This window comes from Melanostigma gelatinosum (genome assembly GCF_949748355.1).
Source record: "Melanostigma gelatinosum genome assembly, chromosome: 18".
Classification (NCBI taxonomy): Eukaryota; Metazoa; Chordata; class Actinopteri; order Perciformes; family Zoarcidae; genus Melanostigma; species Melanostigma gelatinosum.
The window spans coordinates 7,539,404-7,556,402 of record NC_136651.1 but is presented as its reverse complement, the minus strand read 5'-3'; the positions used below and the strand labels follow the sequence as shown (position 1 = coordinate 7,556,402).

Below are 16,999 nucleotides of genomic sequence, written 5' to 3'. Positions count from 1 at the left end.
GACTGACACTCATTCATAAGCAGCTTCCGCTCTCACTCTGCTGCAGATTTCGCACTGCAGTCCCTCCCAACATCTCTCTTTCCTGCCTGGCAAATATAGAAAAAAAGAAGAAAAAAAAAACAGCACGTCTGCCTTCTCTCCTCAGAAAAAAAAAGAGGCAAACACAGAAGCAGGGAAGAAAAGACAGGTCCTCGCAAATCAAAAGAGGAGGCAAAAAAGACAAAGGAGGGAAAGAGCAGAGGACAAAAAGCATGCAATATTTAGTCTTTTATGTGAATGAAATAGCAGGCTGGCATACCAATATTTCTGTGAATGGAAGCAAGGCCTTTCTGCCTCTGCAAGGCAATCCCTTGGGATGGCATGGTCTTATCCAATGAGGAGCTGGCTGGATGACTCATTCAGGGGAGGCTTGCAGAATAGTGGAAGAGACCATTCCAGACACAGGTGTACATTTTGTTTTCTCTCGACTGCCCTTTAAAAATGTGACGTACATCGTCAGATATGCGTTGTTAGCATGATTTGATAAGCCATTGTTTTGTTAACACAATAAGAAGAGAGAAAAATATCCAGAAAAAAGAAATTAGAAGGAAAAATGCCACCCCCGTGATTTTGATTGTCACCATTAAACAGCTTTTTTTCACATTCATGTGCACAGTTACCACCTACACATTTAATTATCAATGCATTGTTTATGTATAAGAGGGCAGATAGTACAAATGTACTTGAACAACAAATATATTTTGGATTGACAAATCTGGCATCTTTTGAAAATATATAATTAGCATCCCTTTTGATTTAATTATTAGAATTACATCCTGTATGCTAATGTTTTATGTTTTAATCATCGATAATAAAAGTCCACTGCAATTGTATTATCCTTTTATATGATGATTGTCTATACGTCAGAAAGGACTATAAAAATCACCATCTTGCAGTTCTAAGCTGGTGTTTTGCGGTTATTCGTCCTATTCACGTTAATATATGTAACATTGTAAACCAAAACGTGTGTATGATAATCAGTGCAAGCTGAGTCAGTATGCCTACTCTATGGAAGCTCAGGGATGTCAATATTTTAGTTCAATAATTTGATCCATCCATCCATTTTTTATTTGCTTATCTGAGTCGCGGGGCAGCAGGCTTAGGAGTGTATACTAGACCTTCTCCCCAGCAATGCTATCCAGCTCTTCCTCGGGAACCCCGAGGCGTTCCCAGGCCAGACGAGATATATAATCCCTTCAGCTTGTTATGGGGCTACCTCGGGGCCATTTACCAGTTGAACGTACCCAAAAACCATCTAAAAAGGGAGGAGTCCAAGAGGCATCTCGATCAGATACCAGAACCACCTTAGCTGGTTCCTTTTGGCGCGAAGGTGTAGTGGCTCTACCCACGAGTTCACTCCAGATGTATGCTTGTATCCGGGATTTCATTCTTTCGGTCAACACTCAAAGCTCATCATGACCATAGCTGAGGGTTGGAATGTAGATGGACCTGTAAATTGCCCTCTTCACCACAATGGTCGGTACAACGCCCCCATCACTGCTGGTGCTGCACTGAACCGCCTGTCCAACTCACGCTCCATTTTTCCCTCACTCGTGAACAAGACTCCGAGATACTTGAACTGCCTCGCTTGGGACAGTGACTTACTCCAAACCTGTAGGGTGCAATCCACCGTCTTCTGACAGAACCATGACCTCAGACTTGAAGGTACTGACTCTCATCCCGATCGCTTCACAGGCGTGGGAAAGAGCCAATAGAAGCACATCATTTGCAGGGAGCGCAGGCACAATTCTGAGGTCCCCAAACTGGACACTCTCTACTCCTTGGCTGTGCCCATAAATCCTGTCCATGAAAATCACAAACAAGAGACAAGGCACAACCCTGACAAAGGCCAAGGCACACTGGATACGTGCTTGATTTCGTATACAGACACAGCTCTCACTTTGGTTATACAAGGACCAGATGGCTCATGACCCCGGTATCCCACATTCCTGCAGTACTACCCACAGGTCTCCCCGAGGGACACCATGGTAAGTCTTCTATAAGTCCACAAAACACATGTAGACTGGATGGGCAAACACCCATGACCCAACAGACTTGCCAGGGTCTCCGGCCCCGCTTTTTTATAAAATGGGAACCACCAACCCAGTCTTCCACTCCACAGGTACTGTACCCGACCTCCACAAGACACTGAAGCGGCGCCAAAAAGGGCCCAACCAGTGGGTTTTTAGGCGGGTTGCCACAACGGCAGGCACCAGTGAACTTCTGACCATAGCTCCTGGCAGCCGCTTCCACAATGGAGGCTTTGAACATAGCCCACTCAGGATGCTCGAAGAATTCTACCAGAGGTGAAATTTTAAGACCTCGCGGACAGGGGCCTGATGGCGACCCTCTTGTTTCCCGCGGAAAGCTCCAACACAGCGGCGCTCAGCCTAGGGGCTCGTGAGTATACCCACCTTCACCCTGAGCCTCTCAACCTGGGTAACTCCAGAAAGGCTAGAGTCCAGGCCCTCTCCGGAGTTTGGTTCCAGAACAAGTGCTATGCGTGGAGGTGAGCCCAACTATATCCAGTTGGTACCGCTCCACCTCCTGCACCAACTCCGCTGCTTTCCCCGTCAGCGAGGTGACATTCCACGCCCCCACTTTTGATCGTTTAATCAAATTGAACTTTAATTTGCTGGTATCCATTTCCACTATTCCTTTTTGAAATATCACCATCAACAAAAATAAAGCATTTCCTGTGCAGTAGTCTGCATAGGCCACATCGAAACTTCCTGTAGTTTATGATAGGGTCGATGTGTGGACAGGTCACAGTGTCTAATAAGTACAATTAAGATGGCAAAAACAGGATTATCCTCTTCCAATGATATTCTTGTAACATATTAACAACCCACAGGTAAGAGGGTAAAGTGACAACACAAATATGAACGTGTCTTTCGCTCATTTCATACATGTTTCATATTAACTAAGAAAATATAGAAGTCATCCTAATAATCCCCCAAATCTAACAGCTGTAAGAATAACTACTCATAAAGAAGTAGGAACATAATGTTCTTTTTCAATGGAACACGTGATTTATCATCAGGTTTTCATCTCAATCAGACATACATTAAGAGTGAATGGGAAAGGACAGACAGAGGAAAAGAGCATTCATTGGCAAGGAAAGCAGCAGACACTTCTCCACTTGACTACTGTTGCCAGGTTACCAAAAACATTCAAAAAAGCAAGAGTTATTTTCAGACTAGCTAGAAGCAAAATAACCAATGTTACAGAAAGGGCAGACACAAGCAACTGGTAAAATCAGACCATTTCTTTGTCATTATCAAAACGTCCACTATTCACCGACAGCAATGAAAAGCTCTGGATTTGATGATGACTGAACGTTCACAATAAAACATGAACATGTGGTACAGATGACAATAGATTTATTGGCATATTGTTAAGTTAAAGTGAAATTACATAATGACGGCATTTCATGTTATTGCCCTGTCAAATTTATTTTAAATTGGATATTTTCTTTGAAGCCATCGGATACTCGTTTTCAAGATTGACTGACACAAATTCTCCCATAAAACAAGATTTCACTTCTTTAACTGCAGCAGCCTATTTCACAGCATACGTCTAAAATCACTCGTGCCAAACTAGAGCTGGAAGACTGTTGGGCATTAGTCCTCAGTATATTGGGTTTACACTGGTAGAAGCGGCTCTCTCACATTAATCTGTGTACAAAATCCATCCGAGACATTTTTAGCCCCGACTGAAGTGGTGGACCAACCAACCAACTATATCGCCATCCCTTCAGCCGTCCGCTGGTATGGGTAAACATCTAAATATGTAGAATATACATAAAACTTAAATCTGACTTTTTTTGTGTCTAAAATAAGACTCAATAAAATAAGACTTAATAAAATAAAACTAAATGATTAGCGTGAAAGCTCGGGTTTGAATGAAATAACATTGGGGGGGAAATATGTGTCCATTACATCCATTGGCTGCCACTGGTTTGCTTTATTACTCCAACAATGCAGTGTTCCAACTTGTTCTACTGTGAGTTACATCCCACGAACACATTTATTACCAAGTTAATCAATGATGGCAACAAATATTGACCCCATATATACAGCATGTCTGTTCATATTATGTGGGCCAGGGACACCTTTATATTCGATGAGAAATACAAAGTTACCGGTACTCAACATTTGGTTACCATTGTGTTCACACTGAATAGAACAGAGTGTCATTTTCTTGCCCTAAATCCACGACCCATTACGAGTCTGTTTGTGACCACAATTCAATCACCTTTCTGCCTGTGGTTATACAAGTATATGTAATGTTTCTTAAAAGCTCAGCGTAACATAAAAATGAATAGCAAAGGGAAACAATATTGATAGCCTACTTGAAGAGACCTGCGTGATGTAAGAATTTCCTGTGCGGACAATGTGTAGCCTTGAGAGCTCATTGTCATAATCACGTCTGGGGCATCATTTGAGCTTTCTTTGAATGGTTCATTTAGAAAGCGGCAGATGCAGCGGAAGTACAAGAGGACCATATATGTTTATGTCTGTAGCCCTAGAGATACAGTAACCTTACAGTAGACGCCATTCATCCAATCAAGTTAAATTACAATTTGATGTAATATATTTTAAGTAAAAACTCATTTGCATTGTTTCATGTATGAGATGACTGGATTCTTGGTATTTTGACCAGCTGTCGTTTAGTGCCAAATATATCCCGAACTAAAATATAATTGTCAAAAGTTGTGGTATTTGTAGTTTGTAAACACTTTCAGGTTCATCTATGCTCTTAAAAACTACAACTCCCAGAAATATGCCATTTCATTGAAGTAAAAACACATGATACACTACATTTAAATGTATTTCACACGCTGCCTTATATAGACTAGCTTTCAGTTTTAGTTGTGTTTATATAGCACATTATAACCACCGCCACCTTTTGGGTTTGTATGAGTGCATGGAATATGTAAGTTTGATATGCTGTGTATGGTCTCTGTAATTCCATGATTATTATATTAATTTAAAAATTGTACTGAGCCTTTTCATATAGAAAGTTGGGCAAGATTTTCAGGGTGTTTAGCATGATCCGAATCTTACAGTACAGCCAGACATTTGCCTTCAGCATTGTCCTTAGTCTAAAATGGTAGGAGGAGCATGAACTGGAAAAGAAAAAAGAAAAATCAGGAGGGCCAGAAAAGTGAAAATGAAGACTGAAAGAAGAGAAGTGAGCAAAATTGTACAAAGCTGATTTTCACCCAGACCCACTGTGTCCGTTAGGAAAGGTTTCCCCAGCTGACTGAAGTCACTGCTGCTCTGAAGGCCGACCTCTGACCCCACTGAAAATGTCACAGCCACCTGAGACACACACACACACACAGGTTTGTTGCATCAATAAAGGCAGAAGGCATTCTGTCAAGGTTGAGATGAAAGTAGATAAATATCAAGGTACTTTTCATGGCTGATTACCCTCTACACAGCAACACAAATATTAACAAAGAAACATTTAGTTTTATTGTAAAACACACAGGGAATGAGGATGACAGATGATTTAGTATTGAGCATTGGGACTACATTTTTGAACATCTGTCCATATAACAATTTAAGTTGGGGCACTCCTGTTAGATAGCAATGCACCAACAATGATAGACATGAAAGAAAAAGATGGGTTTGTTATTGTAAATGTCAAATTACCTAAATCATCCAATTGGAGCCTTTGACTAAATTAAGCAATCTAAACATCACTTGTCACTTTTGTTAAATACATTATCTAAAAACATGCTCTCAGTGCTTGCGCTTTAACTAAATTGTTAGTAAATCTCAACAATAAATCAAGACAGGAAAAGATGTCCCCAAAAATAAGAAAAAGGACAAAAACAGCAGTGCGAATGGAGCAACTCATGAACGCGCTAAAGTGCACAATACAAACTACAGAAAGTCAATGAGGAGACCAGGCGACTACTTCTGAAAGAAAGCAAACCTTGAAGCCGCAAACCAACAACAGTTAGCAACAGTTCACCTGGGCGCAAACTGCGTCTGCAAAATGTGCCAGAGATAACATGCACACACACGCATAACATCAACACATGTCCGGCGCTGACCTTGCTCAGCGGAGGAGAGAGCAGCTAAACCCGGAAGTAAACAAGTGTCACCTGTCCTCCATTGACGTGATTACAAGGCGATGCAGAACCTGCAGGAGACTGCTACTACAAAAATAGCTGCACAAACATTTCTGACTCATGCTCTGAGATGTCCAGAAGAAATTGGTTCTAGTTCCAAATCTGATTATTAGTCTCGGGCCTACTAATGGGATATTAACTCGATTATGTTGTGTTTTCTTGGAATGGCATCATAACTGGAGAAAAGCCCCCAGGGCACCGATGCACACAATATTGATATGGGACAACAGAGGCCAGGTACTTGTCAGAAAAGACTTTGTAACCTTGTGATATCTACACATCTGTGGCAATTTATATTTTCTGCAATATTTAAGCACACCTGAATGTGATAATCGTCACAAAGGATATGACTACATTGACATGCAGTGCTGCAGCCTGTCCCGCTGTACCTAAAATAGACCAATTAACCCCATGAATACAGAAAATGAGAAATGAGACACACGTCAGTCTTGATTTTCTCATCTTTGTTTGTAATTTTCAAGGTATGGCATTAATAGTGTACAAACCTCAGAACATGCTGACTCTGACTGGAAATAGTTAAATATGTTCCAAGGACGGCTTCATGGGCCTCCATGATCCACAAACCAGGTCCCTCATGTTATAACTCTGATTGGGTCACACAGACATCACGGTCCTCAGTTGCTTGCAAAATGCACTGGTTTATTCTCAAACTTTTTTTTTTTTTAAGATCTTGGATCTAGTCTGTTTAAACTTGTGAAAATAATCTCCACATTATTTCTATTTCTGATCTATGTCTGATGATATGTTAAGTGTTTGCTTTAGTTGCAGGTTCACAACAGTGATTTCATACATTCAGTAGGAATTGTGACGTCATGCCAGAATTAGCGTGTCGGGCTGATTCAATTGGTCACTCCATAAAACAGTCATGCTGCTTTTCTGTGATAACTGGAAAATCAACATGGCTTTTGTTATTGTATAGAGATCAGAGATTAAACCAGTATCAGACTATGCCTCTAATAAACAAAATGTATTTCATAAACAAATGAATATCTTGTTATTTTTTCCGTTTTTTGCTTGTGCTCCTTTACTTGGTCACATGAGGGCGATATGACTCCAGTTGTGGAAGATGGCGCCATGAAAAATATAGAAGCATCACAGAGCTCCAGAAACTTTGCAGATAAACATTTATTTCTCAGTTGATTTTTTTTGTTACACATCAAATGTCTTGTACTGAACATTTAAGGTGTAACTTTTTTTCTGATTATCCCTAGTCAATTAAGGATACAATATTAAATACCCCTCTGTTTATAAATCTGTGAGGCATAAATATCAGGTGAGGTATACAACCTACATCTAGAAAGAAAATATGTTTCCGGTCAACGATTATATTTTAACCTCTGAAAATGTCAAAACTGGCTTCCAAGGGGAAATGTACAGCGGTCGGTAGGTTAATAATTCAGATGGTAGAAAGTGTTCCTGTGGAAAAGGCTGACGTGTCACCGTGCCACTCAGCATATAACATGTTTAGAAAAGGGTGAATGAGATCTGTGAATATTTAATCTGACGTAAACCTGATTAACCTGACATAAAAAGTGTGTAGTCACATGGGTAGTCACATTTTTATTGTGAACAAAAACTGCAGACAGAAATCAGTAAGACACAGACCGTAACAATTCAACCAATGCGAAGGACGGCTTCTTTGGATGCTTGGCTTTTATACCCGATGATAAAAGCGTGCTTCATGTCAAACATCAGAGATACACTGTGGTTGAAAAGAACCCTACTTCCCCACCGTAAACTTCTCAATTCCTGAAATCAAAATCCAGTGAATAAGCTCAGTCTTTAACTCTCTGGAAGGAGAAAAAAAAGAAAGAAAAGAAATGCCCAACACACTGCATAACCTCAAGTAAAAATGTCAAACTGCAAGGTAGTTTTGAAGGACCGTACAACAGCCGAGACAAATACACCAAACTATTTTACAGGCCACAGATGCTGCATCGCTCACAAATATAGATCAGTGCTCCCCATACACCATCAGTTTGTTCCATACAAGCACTGATGTTCATTTGTATCAATAAAAATAGAAAGAAATGCATATTTGGCGAGGCAGCCCAAACATCCTCAGACCGATGACCTTCATCTCCTCGTCAGCTTGGGAAGGAGTCCCGACGCCATCGTCACAGCCAGGTAGGCGTCGTGAATTCTCCATCAAACTCCTATAAGAAGTGACACTGCGTGCCTCAGTGTCAAAAGGTGTGGTCCACCTGGGCTGAGTGAGGACCATGTTCACAACCGGATCCAGCCAACACAAGTGAAGCTCATGTCGTCTTCACAGAGCTCAGTGGCCGTCACAGCTTTCCTGTGGAGGGAAACACAGTTGTACTGTACAAGACAAGGATGTAAAAAAAAAAAAAAAATAAAAAAGGTAAAAAATGTTGATAACAGATGTTCAACTAGTCTGGTTCTCGACCTCTGAATCACTGCCAACATCTCCAGTTTCATCAGTAATTTAAATAATGAAACAAAATTATAATTCAGTCTGAATTACAGACTTAAGTTCACCATTCAGAAACGTGCATTGAGGGAGCTTGCATGTTTTTCCGGTCAAACTGGATGCATGCAAGTACAAGTAGCACATCTTCATTCAAACTAAAAGAGAGACTGGATCTGAGTCTTGAAACTTTCATGTAGGTTTATCCAAACTTGTTCCTTACAGTTAAACATGTCACAAGATTTGTGCGTCTATATTTGGAAGACCCCTTTAGTAATCGTGTTCAAGGAACATAAAAGTGTTTTTGTTATCGGGAACACAGTTAGCTGAATGGGGTTAATTGATCATGTGGAACAGAACATGTTTAAGTGTAATATAGTTAAATGTGATGGCTAAAAGTAGTTCACCAAAAAGCTGCAGGAATGGTTAGTAATTTAGTTATCTTTGTCAGGGTTTGAAAAAAAACAACAAACGCTTCATTCAGAAAAAAAGTAGAATAAAGTTAATTTGCAGAACACGAAAACACTTGATTTCGTGGAATATGAACCAGCTGGCTTTAGCTTTGTGTTCCTAATTATTTGCCCCAATGAATCTGGACTTTGTACTTCTCTAGTGCTGAACAAGAACAAAACAGAGTTCAAACTACTGGCCTAAAGCCAAACATGCAGGGCGGATTAAGACGGGTGCACATGATGCAAGTTGACCTGGGCAAATGCACAATAACCAGTATGACGTTGGGAGAAAACACACTCGCATGCATGAACATAGACCTACCCAGGCCTTCTGCCATCTTTTGAGCAGCTGCTCATGCTCTGTGAGTGCACCTCTCCACTGGATCAAATCCCTGGATGGAATGCTCTCCTCATCTGTCAAATAGCAACGTCTTTTATGGAAATAATGGCAGTGGCATTGCTGCAACTAATCCCAGGCACTCCATTACCAAACATGGATCGCTCACAATATATCTCAAAATACGTATCGTCAAAGTAGACACACTGGACATTCTCACAGCCATACAAGCTTCAGGTCCGGATACCTCCAATAGTGAGGCGGAGGTCCACCTCGGACATGTCACTTCCTGTGCTGGCCTCAGCGACACAGCGGTAACGGGCGTCCTTGATCAGCGGCCCCTCTTGGAGCCAGCTGCTCACTAGTACCTCCCTCTGGCCCACCGGCCGGCGATACTCCATTATGGGCGTGTCCAGACTGTGTCCATTTATTAGCCAGTGAATGCGGACATCACTGGGACCTGATGGACAGAATAGGACTTTATGTTGATCCCCCCCCCCCCACGGATGGTCGAGACACTGACACGCCACACGGACTGCGATAGGGAATACTTGCCTTTGGTAGGTTCGTTTGTGTGGGTCAAGTGTGACTGCATGCAGTGTAAACGTTTGCCTGATCTCAGAACTCCTATTCAGTGCATCTTGAACAGGTTTACTCACTAATGAAGCCAGATTTCCTGTTCCGGAAGTAGTTTACACAGAATTCACATATTTGATTTTGTCACTGATATTTTGGAGTTTTTATTTCCAGTATATGCAACAGAATCCTAATCTTTTGGCCATTTATCGTCAGTAATGAGATCACATTTCTTTATTAAAAAAAAAAAGATGACTGAAGTCAAAAATGTAACAAAACAAGCCAGTGTTGAAAACATTCGACAAGATTTATTTAGCCTCCCTACCAAGAGAAAGTCCCAAAACAGCCCCTAAATTTATGTACATCTTCAAATGGTATTTTTCCATATGTACAACTATATTTACAGGCACAGAAATGACTCAGATAAAGTATTGAGATGTAAGACATTTGAGTCTACAACAACACCCTGGATTTAAAAAAAAAAAGAAAAAAAAAAAGGATCTTTTCTAAAAATGTACAGGTTCCACGTCAGACTGTTGTTACATAACACTATAAATAAAACTGTACCTTTTATTCACGTAAAATTGAGAATTGTCAGATAACCAGATCACTGAAGTTGACAGTTCAATATTGAATCGAGTCATTTTCAACATTCACTAAGGCATCTCACCAGACACCTGAAATGGAGATGAACAGTTCTCCACTACGCCTTGAAGCAAAGGACAGGCTCGTTATAAACAGATCTCCACACACACGGTTAGTTTATGTTTGGGAAATGGTAACATGCAACATGCAGAAAGAGAAGAGAAAGAGTGAAAAAGGGGAGAGGGTTAAAAAGTGAGAGGAATGGATTTCCGGTTCGGGAGGTGTGAACCGTGTCAATGCCAGAGACACCACTCACCCAACGCCAGGCAGAAGAGCAGGAAGGCCTCCTGGGCGTGAGCCCCCCAGGCTTGGTCCTTCAGCAGGGGAGGCAACAGTCTCACCTCCGCCTCCCGGGCCTCCACAACGTGGGGCTTGGTGGAGGAAGAGGTGGAGGAAGAGGAGGAGGAGGAGGAAGGGAGGGCAGAGGGAGTGCTACTTCCAGAGGAGGACAGGGAAGATGAAGTGTCGACGGGAGAGGAGACTGCGAGGGAGGGAGTGATGGGAGAAGAGAGAGTATTGAGGAAACCAGGAAATCTAAACAAGGGGTGACATGCAACACAGACAATAGGGAGACTAATGGGCTGGGATTTAAAACAAAAACAACAACAAATTTGTAATAAATAAAATAAAAAATGAGGATGATCACAACTACTTACACAATAGACAAAATGATATTACCACAGACACGACTCAACTTCAATAATAATTATCTGAGAATGTTCTAAAACCAAAGGCTTAATTAAAAATAAGAATAAAAAAATATTTTTTGTATAAACTGGGCTGATGTTTGATATCGTCAAGCATCACGTCACAAACATATTTATGTCATTAAGAGACCACGAGGGAAAGTGACGAGTAGAGGTTAATACAAAGGAGCATCAGAGTTGTATCCATGTAGGAACGTCACAGGGAGGAAATAACATCAAATACAGAGAAACTCAACATCATCACTCAAACACAACGAGACAGTGGTTTGATTTTTTTAAGCATTGTTCTATCATGCAAGTCGTCGACTTGTTTTCTCTCTCGCTCTCTTTCTCCGACATTCAAACCCGGCATTGCCACTTCACTGGGTGAGATAAAGAACCACGTACCAGGCGAAGCAGACGGCAACACCGTACACAGCTAGAACGTGCTGAGAACATCTTCCCTGAGAAATGACCGTAGTGTCAAAGCATTGACTCAAGTCCATCAGCCGACATGTTGCTCCGAAAGAAAAAAGATGCAAAAGCTTCAAGAGAATATTTTCCCCAGGCTGTACAAAAAAACAAAACATGACTCCAATTTGGAAAACATCAAAGTAACTTACCAATTTGGTAAACAATGTTTCCAATTTGGAATTTAAGAAATAGCTTTTCTTGCTGGACTAAGCTGAGAGGGTGCAGCTTCTGTGAATACAGTTGTTGCTTTATCGTCATAAACCCTAAACCAGACAGGAGTTAAATCTCAAAGTAGGACGCCTGACGCCTTGTGATGATTAAACGTCATGTGATGCTGTACACTGAACATACTTTCATACAGAGGAAAGCACTTCGATTTGTGAGTCGTGGAAAGACGCAGCAAGAGTGTGACCCCCCCCCTCCCTATCAATAGTCTCTGTGCTGAGAGAGCAGAGCAGAGGCTTCTGGCTAGCAGTAAGGTTCATCTGCATCTGCGAACTGGATGGGCTGAGATTCACAGTCCACATCGAAGGGTTTCTCCTTGGACGGGATCTGACCGTTGCCGCACTCCGGCTCGGTCTCATACCCGGTGTCGCGGAGCGCCCGGAGGCTTTGAGTGGCTTGGCTGCCGTTCTGCGTCGGTTGCTCCGTCATGTTAATTTTGTCGGTCGCAGACGATTCCATCAGACCCGCCTCGCAGGCCCGATACTCGGGCTGATGGGCGCTCTTGTGAGTGCCCAGCAGGGCGGCTCGCAGCCGCAGGCAGGGCGCCGGAAGGTACTGCATGTAGCAGTTGTACGCCAGCGCGGCCAGAAAGAGGAGGAAAAACAGGAGGAAGAGGAAGAGGAGGGCGGTGCTGTTGTTGTGCTGCAAATACTCAGCCGCCGGGTCCCGGCTGTCTGGGCGCGGAGCGCTGGAGCTCGGGGGAAGACGCTGCTTTGGCTGGAACTTGATTGTGCTGCTGGGCGGCAGGGTTAGTGATGAGTCAGTTTGGGGTGGGGAGGTGAGGTGGACTGTGGCTGTGAAGCTGGGAGGGGCAAGGGCCGACGTTAGTAGGGCTCTCTCTGTCTTACCATTACCTTCGGCGGCGTGTGAGCTCGACATCTCCTGGCTGCCGAGGGTGGTGGCAACGTGGCCTGCCTGGTGTGGAGCTCTGGGCGGGAGATCCAGAGCGAGGACGTACCCGGCCAGGAGGCGGCTGAAGTTCTTCCCGGCAGCCGGGGCCCATTCCACTGACCAGCACTCGTAGTGGCCTTGATCCTCCGCAGCCACGCTGTAAATGAGGAGGCTGTTCTCGCCTATGAGGTGGAAGCGAGAGGCCTCGGTGAGGGCAGAGCCGTTGGATTTCCACATCACCTGGGCTAGGTTGGAGTGTCCCAGGCACGGCAGCTCAGCAGAGCTGCCTGGTTTCACTGTCACACGTCGGTAGTCCTTCAGAGGCGGACTTGATGCTGAGAGGCAAAACGAAAGAGAAAGTAATGACTTTTGGGCCCAGTGAGAGGTTCAGTGTTTAACGTGCAATAGAGGACAATCACACAACGCGGCTTATATTTAGGACGTTCAGAATTGTGATGTTTGATTTCTAAATCGGTATCCAGTGTCCATGTTATAAAGCTTCTTTGTTCGGCCGTATGTGAGCATGTTGCACCCTACCTGACGGACACTTGTCTGCGTCACCGTTCAGGCTCTGGATTAGCTTCCTGAAAAAACAAACAAGCGTCATTTTCATCGCCATCTAAAATACTCTGAGATGAAGAAATATTTAGACTGAGACAGTAAAGCAGGTCAAACTGGATGGAGTATCGGTTAAGATGTCTCTCGTTGGTGGTTTTGCTTTCGTCATCCAGTGTTGTAATGCGTGAGCGGAGGACCGGTATGTGGATTACCTGAGCCTTTGGCTGGGAGCATCAAAGATATTGACACAGGCAGCAGTGCGAGGGTCCCAGGCACAGTAGGGGTCTCGGGCCAGGACGCAGTCATCGCAGGACAGATACCGGCCACAGAAGGCTGTGGGGGACTGGACCACACCGGAGTCTGAACCAGCGTACAGGGAGCGTGTCTGTGGAAGCACAAGGCTGTTCACATACGTAGATATGCCAAAGAAAGAGTGCACAACAAAAGAAATAGGCTTATGGATTTCAAAAGGTCACAAATATGAACCCGAAACTACACAAAAGTCTAAAAATCACTTAAAAAATAAATAAATAAAAACCTATAACAGCAAAGCGGCTGCCTGCAAAGGTTTTCGTACAGCACCACATAACGACACACTGTCCGTCAGCGCTATGCGTTTCTGTTGAGCTCACAACACGTTTTCTAGTTCTTGTGCCGCGGCGGTCTCTTTGTACCATCACTGACCTCCGAGGACAGCAGCAGGTTCTTGATGGACTCAGAGTTCTTCAGGAGCTGGATCTCCTCCACAATGTGCACTTCTCCTTCATACACCACTGACTTGTGCAGGACTCCCTTATCTAAAGGTGAGAACGGTAAAAGGCAAATCATTCAGCCGAGGCAGGGGCCAGAAATGAGCCTCTTTAAAACAAACTATCAGAACACAGGATGTACTGAATGAGTCAGCTCACTGGGATCAGCTATATTCAGACTGGTCAGCTTCCGTCCCTTGTTTGTTTTACCAGACTATTCTCCAGCTATGCTCAGCTGTTACTAGTACTTCAGGTGTCGCGCTGAAGGCATCCTGCTGCAATTGTCATTTAATGTAATACTCTATTGTGTTTGAATATTTACAATATTCTTACATATTGTCTATTTCTCAGGGTCAATGTCTAATAAACTTCAGAAGCACAGCCTCATTTATAACAGTTTTTAAATTCAAATGTGTATAAATAACTGATGTGTTCTGACCTGTTCCAGTGAAGATGACGTCATAAATGTTCCTATCGAGCGCGCGCACCCTCTCCACAACAATCTGAGTGTAGTTGACGTCTTTGGTGATGAGGCGAGGCCCGTTGCCGATGGGTAGGACGGGGTCCTCCAGCAGGGGGTGGTCCTTCACAAACTGGAGGGTCTTGTCTGGCAGGTGGAGGGAGCTGCTGACGTTCTGCCGTCGCATCAGGTTGTTAATACACTGGTGGAGGAAAAACGCAGACAGGAGACATTGAATGATTTATTCTTGTAAAGTAAATTCACATCCGTCTGTCTCCTAAAAAATATAATTTTTTCCCCCCGTTCATTTTCTTTTACGTCTGTATTCTAAATACTTAATAAAGCATTTCCTGGCGCTGGATTTCATCAAATTTCCACAAGTATTCACACCAAACTGAGCTGAGTCTTAACTGTTGGAGCGGTGTGAAAGGTACTTACTGCTCCAGGACGTGGAGAAGGAGTAATGCCGTTGTACCGGACCCATTTGGTGTGGGACTGCTCCACTGTGGCCTTCTGCATGTACTTGCCCTTAGAGAAGACTTCTTCCACAGCTGTCATGTTGTAAGCGCACACTGCAGACAAGCCCACGTTACCCCTGGGGGACAGGGATGATGATGGAGTCGGGAGAGAAGTGGAAGGGAAAAGAAGTGGAGTTAAGGACCCGCCTAATATTGAAACAGTCCTTTTCTGACCCCAACTCAAGATCTTCAAAAGCACTGACCACTGGGAGGTGAAGACCCCGTAGATGACGGTGTCTCTCCAGTCTGCCGCCTTCAGGATGAAGACATCGTGTACTACGTTGAAAACAAAGTTGAGCTCAGGCATGGCGCACACCAGCTTGGCTTTCAGGAAGGACGTCCATTTCTTCTGCAGGGTGCGCTGCCCGCCGAGGTCGCCCTGTGGGAGAGACGTTCATCAGTGTGTGGGGAGAGGCAGAGGAAAGAGATGGAGGGGAAAGGGAATGAGAGGAGGGAGGAAGAATGGCAGGCAGAAGACTGGCTTCATTTCCACTGGGAATGGGGGGGAGAGGACATGCCCCGATTACTTTTCAAAATTGTATTTTTGGTTAAGCCACCTCCAGATATTACCATTCGTGAAAAGCATTAAGTTCTAGGAGTGCTTGGCAGACATATTTTGTCCAGCCAATGTTGTTTTTCAGGTAATATCTATATTCATGATTAATATTCTCCTAAAAAGATGCTAGATTTGAACATCAGGTCACAGAGCTCTTTGTAGCAAAGATGCAAGTAAAACATGAATATTCAGACAGTATCATAACTATTTGTATGAATTTAAGATGAGTAAGTGCATTAGCAAAACAGGTTTACATAACATATATATCATTTTAATTATATTAAAAAAACGTTTTAACCAATTCTATCATTTGACAAATACATATATTGTTCTTTGCATCATGGTGCCCCTCCAGTGGTGATGTATGTGCATGACCCAATAGATACCGTACCACCTGACGAACTTGATTTGCACCATGATATGAGCACAGGCGAGAGATTCAAGACAATGGAAAGAAGGCTGCACAAGAAGAACGACATGCAAACACAGACAGCAGGTGGATACGGGCTGAAGAGGGATGCCGCCGGTATGTGCAGATGGTCCGTGACGTGTACTGACCTTACAGACGCGCGCCACCCTGGGGATGAGCAGCTTGCCAAAGAACTCGTACTCCACCGACACCTCGGTGAAGAAGTAGTAGATTTTATCGTCCTCGCCGTCTACTTTGTTTCCCCCGTCACTGATCACGTCGGCAAAAACGAAACTGGGCTCTGCAAGGAAAGCAGAGAGAGAGAGGTATCGGTCTAAAGGGAATGTAGGAAGGACTATAAATATGTATCTGTCACACTGACATAACAGCTGTACACTACTTCATCTGACACACCTTATTTATTCTTAGCTATTCAATCCAATTACTGGAGGTCCAAAGGTTGAAAGATATTAAGTTTATAAGCTTAAATTATTGATATGAACGAAAGTGAAACTGGAGAATTTGACTCCTGAAAGCGATGCGTCGCGACGATGAGGGAAAGTCCACTTGCGGCCGTACAGTGTTGTTACAGAGTGGAGTATATTTTACTTACTCCCAATTTAATTTTGGCCCAATATCAAGTTACTCGCAGAATTCACATTAATGAGCGGCAGCTGAAACAACCTGCTGCTGGCAACGATTTTGTCATTTCATTTGGTATTATGAACAGCAGAGATACCGATGCAGCTCTTCCTTCTCTCTCATCCATTACTTTATTGACATTAACTCAAGATGTTCACTCATCACACATTGCCCTTACTCAC

The 16,999-nt window shown here is 43.3% G+C and overlaps 1 protein-coding gene across 3 annotated transcripts in view; it reads right to left on the bottom strand.

The window, feature by feature from the left end:
• Positions 1–7,686: 7,686 nt before the first annotated feature.
• Positions 7,687–16,999, bottom strand: part of sema4d (sema domain, immunoglobulin domain (Ig), transmembrane domain (TM) and short cytoplasmic domain, (semaphorin) 4D) — a 35,390-nt gene continuing 26,077 nt past the window's right edge. Inside the window, exons 10-21 of one of the 3 annotated variants that reach the window (XM_079289488.1) lie at positions 16,325–16,476; positions 15,414–15,589; positions 15,131–15,287; positions 14,672–14,894; positions 14,168–14,280; positions 13,696–13,868; positions 13,463–13,509; positions 12,883–13,260; positions 10,906–11,130; positions 9,676–9,888; positions 9,414–9,505; positions 7,687–8,507 (exon numbers count right to left, since the gene is read on the bottom strand). In XM_079289488.1, the coding sequence (XP_079145614.1) occupies positions 8,487–8,507; positions 9,414–9,505; positions 9,676–9,888; positions 10,906–11,130; positions 12,883–13,260; positions 13,463–13,509; positions 13,696–13,868; positions 14,168–14,280; positions 14,672–14,894; positions 15,131–15,287; positions 15,414–15,589; positions 16,325–16,476 (1,970 nt within the window). In that variant the 3' untranslated portion in view covers positions 7,687–8,486. Of the gene's footprint in view, positions 8,508–9,413; positions 9,506–9,675; positions 9,889–10,290; positions 11,131–12,882; positions 13,261–13,462; positions 13,510–13,695; positions 13,869–14,167; positions 14,281–14,671; positions 14,895–15,130; positions 15,288–15,413; positions 15,590–16,324; positions 16,477–16,999 lie in introns of those variants that run through there. The other 2 variants (XM_079289489.1, XM_079289490.1) reach the window with 2 other exon arrangements.